This window comes from Babylonia areolata, chromosome 12 (assembly GCF_041734735.1).
Source record: "Babylonia areolata isolate BAREFJ2019XMU chromosome 12, ASM4173473v1, whole genome shotgun sequence".
In the NCBI taxonomy this organism is placed as follows: domain Eukaryota; kingdom Metazoa; phylum Mollusca; class Gastropoda; order Neogastropoda; family Buccinidae; genus Babylonia; species Babylonia areolata.
The window spans coordinates 10,611,824-10,621,091 of NC_134887.1; the positions used below are offsets into that span (position 1 = coordinate 10,611,824).

At 44.4% G+C, this 9,268-nt stretch overlaps 1 protein-coding gene across 1 annotated transcript in view; it reads left to right on the top strand.

Moving 5' to 3' along the window:
* Nucleotides 1-1,554, top strand: part of LOC143288390 (uncharacterized) — a 6,643-nt gene extending 5,089 nt beyond the window's left edge. Inside the window, exon 3 of the mRNA XM_076596798.1 lies at nucleotides 452-1,554. Coding sequence (XP_076452913.1) covers nucleotides 452-834 — 383 coding nt within the window. The 3' untranslated portion in view covers nucleotides 835-1,554. The remainder of the gene's footprint in view (nucleotides 1-451) is intronic.
* Nucleotides 1,555-9,268: the final 7,714 nt, after the last annotated feature.

Consider the following 9,268-nt stretch of genomic DNA (forward strand, 5'->3'; position numbering starts at 1 on the left):
TTGTACGAACGCTGTACTGTAATGTGCCGTGCTGTTCCATGTAGTATCATATATATTGTTTTGTATTGTATTGTGTTGTATTGTATTGCTTTGCATTGCATTGTTTTGCCTTGTATTGTATTGTATTTAAGGCCTATTGTGTGGTAATGGTTTGCTTTGTATTGCACTACATTGCAGTATATCGTTTTGCATTGCATTGTGTTGTGATGCATTGCGTTGCACTGTATCGTTTCGTATTGTGTTGTGTTGGATTGCATTGAATTGTAGGGCCTATCGTATCGTATCGTATCGTATCGTATCGTATCGTATCGTATCGATGATTGTATCGCATCGTAGATTATAACGCATCGTATCTTATCGTATCGTTGATTGTATCGCATCGTATCGCATTGTATCGTATCGCATTGCATTTTGACGACGAGTTCCCATCCTCTTCCTGTTTTACCGACAGCCCCAGGGACAGAGGAGGAAGCCGCCGAGGTCCCGCCCGCGCGAGTCAAGCGAGGGGGCTGGTGGTTCCGCCGCCGGTTTACGCCTTGCGTCTGCTTCAGAGCCCCCTGCCCTTGTGACAGCGGCTTCCCCAGGGCTCTGCCCTTGCCGCGCGACCTACCGTACCAGCCTCTGCCTCTGCCTCTGCTTGATGACCTTCAAGAGGATGAACCATCGTACCAACCTATTCCTCTGCCCCTGCCCCCGCCTGGTGACCCCCAAGAGGATGACCCAATGTACCAACCTATTCCTCTGCCCCATCCCCCGCCTGGTGACCCCCAAGAGGATGACCCAATGTACCAACCTCTGCCCCTGCCCCTGCCTGATGACCCATTGGATCCCTGAGCGCCTCGCCTTTAACCCCTTGATTACTGCTGCTGACGTGTACACTCGTGACAGTGACGGCCAGCCACCGGCCTCACTGACGTCATAAGACATGGCGTCAGTCTCCTTTTGGGCCTCTTCTTTTTGGGACTGTATTACTCTTGTTCAGTAACCACCCCCACCCCTACCCCAACACCTCCCAACCCCCCAATCATAGAGCCCTTTGATATGAAGATAAAAACGTCGTAACTTTTCTTCTTCTTTTTTTTCTTTCTCTCTTTTCTTCAAAATTCTTTACCGCTCTGATCTCATTCAAGTTCAGGTTCAGCAGTAAATGGAATTGATAGGTAAAACTGACCAATAATATAGCCCATTGATATGAACACGAAAATTTCGTAATTGTTTCTTTTTTCTTCTTCAAAACTCTTTACCACGCTGGTCTAATTTCAGTAAAGGTTCAGCAGTCATTGGGGTTAATAGGTAAAACTAACCGGGGTGCTATTTGTATGCACGTGCATTTCATGTGAAATGACAAGCGTTGGTTTTCACTTACGTCCTTCGTTCTTTTGATTTGAAAGTCTTCTTTTTTATATTATCGATTTTCTTAACAGGTGATCAATACAATACGATGGTTTTTACATCAACGTGTTTCGTATCTGCTCTTAGAAGTACAAGAGCGACAGATTGCCGATGTAATTCTTCTTCAGTACCATGAATAAACACAAACTATGATTTCAAAAAGGCTTTTCTTTGGAGAGTTTTGTCATGTGCCAGTGTGTGTGTGTGTGTGTGTGTGTGTGTGTGTGTGTGTGTGTGTGTGTGTGTGTGTGTGTGTGTGTGTGTGTGTGTATTCCTTTTTATCACAACAGATTTCTCTGTGTGAAATTCGGGCTGCTCTCCCCAGAGAGAGCGCGTCGCTACACTACAGCGCCACCCATTTTTTTTGTATTTTTCCTGCGTGCAGTTTTATTTGTTTTTCCTGTTGAAGTGGATTTTTCTACAGAATTTTGCCAGGAACAACCCTTTTGTTGCCGTGGGTTCTTTTACGTGCGCTAAGTGCATGCTGCACACGGGACCTCGGTTTATCGTCTCATCCGAATGACTAGCGTCCAGACCACCACTCAAGGTCTAGTGGAGGGGGAGAAAATATCGGCGGCTGAGCCGTGATTCGAACCAGCGCCCTCAGATTCTCTCGCTTCCTATGCGGACGCGTTACCTCTAGGCCATCACTCCACTGCGTGTGTGTGTGTGTGTGTGTGTGTGTGTGTGTGTGTGTGTGTGTGTGTGTGTGGGCGCGCGCGTGCTTGCGTACGTGCGTGCGTGTGAATGTCTGTGTTTGTTTTTCGTTGTTGCTGCTTCATAATAATTAAATTTTACTTCAATGGCAGTATCAACACACTGCTCATCCCTAGTCCCTCACCCCCCCCCCCCCCACCCCCTGCTCCCCTAACCAGAGCAACACACAAATGCTCATCTGCCACACAGTCTCAATGCCCACACTGGGCGAGACGTTTGACAATATTGGGTCGCCACAAGGCCACGCACAAGAGAAGACCCTGCGCTGCTGCTGAGTCATTGCATGGCGGCGTGGTGGGGGGTGGGGTGGGGGAGGAAGACTGGCTGAAAGGAAGAAGAAGAAGAAGAAGAAGAAAGGAAAGAAAGAAGAAGAAGAAGGAAGGAAAGAAGGAGGAGAAGAAAAAGGAAGAAAAGAAGGAAGAAGAAGAAGGAAGGAAGGAAGGAAGGAAGAAGAAACCAGGATTTTTGTCGCCCAAACTCTCAGCTGCAGGACCAAGTCAAGATAGGTACAATTACACGTTAACGTCACAAGCATGAATAAGAGCGACAAGGCCTTCAAGACTCACACGTGAAACCCATTTTATCCATCAAAGAAATAGTTTAAAAAAAAACAACAACAACAAAACAACAACAAAAAAACAACACGATAACCAAATGAAAATAACATCACAAAGCAGATCGGGCAAAAAACACACACACATTGATGTGAAAGTGACAATGGCAAAACATTTGTTTTCGCTAAAAAAAACCAACAAACCCTAATCACCCCAAATACCATGATTGGCGGAAATTGGATGAGAAACCTGAATCACGCTTCTACATAAAAAAAACCCAAAAATAATTTTACCAATGTACCATATTTGAACTTTGACCTCCGATCTTGTCTCAATATTTTTGCGCTACTCCCGTTAAATGTTCTGCCCACCCCCTCCCCACCCCTCCTCACCACACTCACAGATCGTTCATTCCAGAGAAATATTTGATTCCGAACTCTGTTGCTTTATTTTCATTCTAGCAATTAGCTGAAAAGCAGGGAGGACAATGTGTCAGAATGCAAAAGTGGCCCCTTGATTTGACATAACAAGCTGCTGCCTCTAATCGATGCTTTGCCACTGAAGCTTTTAAAATTTTATTTTTTTAATTGTCACGCTGTGCGAAGTAAAAGAGCATACGCAGAAGGGAATCCCCGGTGTATTTATTTATAGACCACGGGTTAGCTGCCTGAGTGCACTTTGTGTGTCTTGAATACGAAGATAACCTGGCCTTCAAGGCAAACTGTAACCGCGGGTCCCTGCCCTGTCAAGGGTAACTTGCCTTCAGGCAAAATGATTTTTGTCTTGAATACGGCCCTAGAGCGGCAAATCTATTTTCTTCCCTAGATGCCTATCCTATTATCATGATTATTGATACTTATATAGCACTTATGCACGGTCAGAAACCATAAACTCTAGGCGCTTTATAAACACAGTCATTTTCACGACAGGCTACCTATTTGGGTAGGCTAACTTAATAGAGTCTCCCGTCGGACCGACGGACGAGTAGGCAGGCAGGCTTAGACATTAGCCTGGTTGCCTGACCAGCACAGGTGACTTTTTTTTTTTTTAGTGAAGAGGAGTTGTGCAGTCCCTTCCCTACTCTCGCCTACCGACGCTCACAGTCCCCCAGGTGCAGATACTGCCACGTGTAGGACGGCCTCGGCAGGTGCAGGTTTTTTCTTCAGAGCTCCGTCTCCTAGGAGGACTTGGTCATCCTCTTTCGCTTTCACAGCCGTGGAGAAAGGTTTCCTCCTCCACCTGGTCCGTCGTTGGGTGACTTCACATGCGGCAGGTAGTACTGGGTTACATGGTACCAGTAGCAAGGGCTATGCCCCTGACCTGACATATATAGGCCAACTTACAGCTGCCTTTAAGGCGCTCATCATTTTGTTTCCTGTGCCATTCAGTCAGGCGTCAATCAAGTGAACACATACACATGCATATTAGAGTGGACCGCTCTTCAGAATCTTGCCGGTGTAGAACCCCTTTAAATGCCTTGGGGTCTTTCACGTGCGCTAAGCGCATGCTATTCACACGGGACCTCGGTTTATCGTCTCATCCGAATGACCAGCGTCCAGACCACCCACCCACCACCTAAGGTCCAGTGGAGTGGGAGGGAATACTGGCGAATGTGTGGGGTTCCATTCTGTCATTTGTATTTGTATCACTCTTTTTATCACAACAGATTTCTGTGTGAAATTCGGGCTGCTGTCCCCAGGGAGAGCGCGTCACTACACTGACAGCGCCACTCATTTTTTTGTTTTTTGTTTTCTTTTCCTGCCTGCAATTTTATGTTTTCCTATCCAAGTGGATTTTTCTACAGGATTTTTGCAAGGGACAACCCTTTTGTTGCCATGGGTTCTTTTACGTGCGCTAAATGCATGATGAAACACCGGACCTCGGTTTATCGTCTCACCGACTGAATCATGTCGGATTCTCTCGCATCCTATGCGGACTCACACTTTCTGCGCACACACTGACCTGACCGTCCACAACCGGAAGAGGACAGGACGTAGATATGTCACAGTCAGCATTGTGGGTCGTTGGTCTCGTGTGGAGGTACAGCTGACTGGGCGTGTTTTCAAAAGGAGCAACGTGACAGAATGGTTAAGACGCATATCTGCCAATACAGTGTCCGTGAGGGTCTGGGTTCGAATCCGGCTCTCACCCTCTTGTCCAAAGTTTGCCTGGAAAATCAAACTAAGCGTCTACTGTCTCGTCTATTCGGATGAGACGATAAACCGAGGTCCCGTGTGCAGCATGGACATGGCGTGCTGATAAAGGAACTCGTGGTAACAAAAGTTTTGTCCTCTTGCAAAATCCTGTGGAAGAAATCCACTCTGATAGGTACAGAAATATGAATGCATACACTCAAGGCCTCACAGGCGCGTTGAATAATGCTGTCACACCACACCTAGCAGATGTGGTGTAGCGTATAATTATGGATTTGTCCGAACGCAGTGACGCCTCCTTGAGAAACAAACTGATATTGAATTTGTTTTCAACTTGAAAATCCGTTATCGCTGACGGACTAATAGACTGCTAGCATTAAAATCGTGAGTGAATTTCTTCTCTCTTCGCCAACTGGTTTGTCGGCCTCAAGACAATACGAGACAAGACAAGACGAGACAAGACAAGACAAGCAACAAGACGAGATAAGACAAGACAAGCAACAAGACGAGATAAGACAAGACAAGACAAGCAACAAGACGAGACAAGATAAGATGAGACAAGATAAGATGAGACAAGACAAGACGAGACAAGCACAGGACAAGACCAGACCAGACAAGACAAGACAAGACAAGCAACAAGCCAAGACAAGACAAGCAAGAAGCCAAGACAAGCAAGAAGACGAGATAAGATTAGACAGCACAAGCAACAAGACGAGATAAGACAAGACAAGACAAGACAAGCAACAAGACAAGACAAGACAAGCAACAAGACGAGATAAGACAAGACAAGCAACAAGACGAGATAAGATTAGACAGCACAAGCAACAAGACGAGATAAGACAAGACAAGACAAGACAAGCAACAAGACAAGACAAGACAAGCAACAAGACGAGATAAGACAAGACAAGCAACAAGACAAGACAAGACAAGCAACAAGACGAGATAAGACAAGACAAGCAACAAGAAAAGACGAGACAAGACAAGAAAAGCAACAAGACGAGACAAGACAAGACGAGACAAGACGAGCAACAAGACAAGACAAGCAACAAGACGAGACAAGACAAGCAACAAGACGAGACAAGACGAGCAACAAGACGAGACAAGACAAGACAAGACGAGACAGGACAAGACGAGACAGGACAAGACGAGACAAGACAAGACAAGCAACAAGACGAGACAAGACAAACAAAGCACAGGACAAAACCAGACCAGACCAGACAAGACAAAAAAAAGACAAGACAAGCAACAAGACAAGACATGACAAGATGAGACAAGACAAGACAGGACAAGCAACAAGACAGGACAAGCAACAATGCAAGACAAGCAGCAACACAAAACAAGAAAGACAAGCAACAAGACAAGACAAGACAAGCAACAAGATAAAACAAGACAAGCAACAAGACAAGACAAGACAAGCAACAATGCAAGACAAGCAACAAGACAAGACAAGCAACAAGACAAGACAAGCAGCAAGACAAGACAAGACAAGCAGCAAGACAAGACAAGCAACAATGCAAGACAAGCAACAAGACAAGACAAGCAACAATGCAAGACAAGCAACAAGACAAGACAAGACAGGACAAGATCAGACTAGACTAGACAAGACAGGATGAGCTTATTTCAAGAAGACCCAACTAAATACAGAATATGAAACACAGCTGAGATGTGGAGAATCTCACTGGTGCTCATTTATTGGAGGAAAGGACCTGCCATTATTGAGACTGTGGCATCTTTTAACTCACTCAGTACGGCCAGTCCTCTCTTCTCCTCTACACAGACCCCTCGGATGTCCAGTGGGTGTCTCAATGACCCAACCTTTAGCTTCCGTCGTCAGAATTGTGGTATTCTTTGTCAACATTCACCTCTTCAGTGTAAGAGCCTTCCGCTTGCAATATTTTGATGATGGTAATTAGGGTGAAACGCTGTTAACGTCGTCTCTTTCGCCGTTCGTATGGAGAGAGTTAAAAGTTGCAGCCAAATACTTGGTTCCGTTCGTCATCTTTCTGAAGAGGCCACAAAAACTCTTGTTTCTGCTTTTGTTCTCTCAAGGCTGGATCATTGTAATCCTTTCCTTGCTGGCTGCCCTCAGAATCTTCTCGTTTCGACTTCAAAAGGTTTCAGTTTCAGTTTCAGTAGCTCAAGGAGGCGTCGCTGCGTTCGGACAAATCCATATACGCTACACCACATCTGCCAAGCAGATGCCTAACCAGCAGCGTAACCCAACGCGCTTAGTCAGGCCTTGAGAGAGAAAAAAAAAGAAAAAAAAAAGGTGAATAAATAATAGATAAGCTTACATACATAAATAAATAAATAAATAAATAAATAAATAAATAAATAAATAATAATTATAATATAAAAGAAGGTAGTAGTAGTAGTAATAATAATAATAATAATAATAAAAAATAAATAAATAAATAAAAGTGCTGAACAATGCTGCTCGTCTAGTCATGAGACGCTCTAAATCTGCCCACATCACTCCCTTGCTCTGTTCTCTTCACTGGCTCCCTGTCGAGAAACGAATTGAATACAAACTGTCTCTGCTGTGCTGTAAATCCCTGAACGGTCTCGCTTCTTCCTATCTTACTGATCTTCTACATCTGTACACTCTCTCGCGACAGGTGCGCTCCTCATCTGACACTCGTCTTCTCCGTATCCCGCGCTTTAAAATACCAAGACCACGGGGCCAACGCTCATTCTCTTTCCAGGCCCCGTCCTCGTGGAATAAGCTCCCTCCTTCCCTCCGCAGTTCGGTTTCTCTGTCATCCTTCAAATCTCCTCTGAAAACTACTCTTTTCACATCCTGATTGGCTATCTCTATTTCATTCCTCTCCAGTTTGTGTGTCCCTTCTGCGTGTGCGTCTGTTGTGTGCGTGATAAGAGAAAGGCAAAATCGTGGTGGAAGTGGTGACTGTCCCTTGATGCCTGTGCTGTTTCGTCCCAGTATACTTGTCCTATATGTATTCTTGTTTTTGTAAGCGCTTAGGGCTTTGGAAAGATTAAGCGCCATAAATGCCCATTTTTATTATTATTATTATTATATATTATATATATGCAGGCTTATATAGCACCGTACCCCCATCTCAAATGGGGCTCACCACGCTTTACAATAAGATATACAAATTTAAGACTAAGTGACATAAAAATATGTATAAAATTAAAATATAATAAAAATGAAATAAGCTTAAGATATAATAAAATAAAATAAACAAATAGACATAGTCTCACATCACATTTGCAAAAATACATATTTCAGACTATTTCACATCACGCTGGCTAAAATATACATATTTCAAACTAAGTGACATATATATATATATATATATATATATATGCTTTGTTAAACAGTTACGTCTTGAGCTTTCGTTTCAAAAACTAAGAATATGTCACACTGATTGATTGATATGGATGCTCATATACCACCTATCCTCAGCCAGAGACCAAGCAAGTTCTAAGCGATGTACAAACATGGGGGAGTCATTTGCACAACAGACTGCCCACGTACTGGGTATAGCCGACTGGGAACCGCTGATCATTCCTTTTTTTTCTTTTCCTGTGTCGTTCAGACAGGCTTCAGTATTGCGTACACCTCACACACACATGCACACACACACACACACACACACACACACACACACACACACACACACAAGCACACACACACACACACGCACGGAAACACACACACACAAACACGCACACACATACACACGCACACACACACACACACGCACACACACACATGCACACACGCACACGCACACACACACACACTGCACTACACACACACACGCACACTACGCACACACACACACACACACATACGCGCACACACACACACACATACACACACGCACACGTACACACACACACACACATACACACACGCATACACACACACACATTCGCGCACACACACACACGCATACACACACACACACACACACACACACACACACACACACATTTGTACGTATCTGTTACAGCGGATTTTACAAACGAAATTTTAGCCAAGGACAACTCTGTTGTTGCCTCGGGCTTTTTTTTTTTTTCCACGTGACACCAACCTATTTTATTTTATTTATTTTTATATAATTATATATATATATATTTTTATTTTTTATTTTTTATTTTTTTTTTCTTTTTTTTTCTCTCAAGGCCTGACTAAACACGTTGGGTTACGCCGCTGGTCAAGCATCTGCTTGGCAGATGTGGTGTAGCGTATATGGATTTGTCCGAACGCAGTGACGCCTCCTTGAGCTACTGATACTGATACTGACACCATCCTAAGGACAGATGACCCAGTGAAGAGCATGACTACACGTAGGTGTCCAACGGCGCATAGCAAGATCAAATAGACCGCAGCATGGAACATCAGTCACGCGCCGTCAGTTCTTGGAGTTAGAAGATTCCGGTTTCCGTGCAGCCGTCAGTCAGAGTCCGACCTGTGACCTG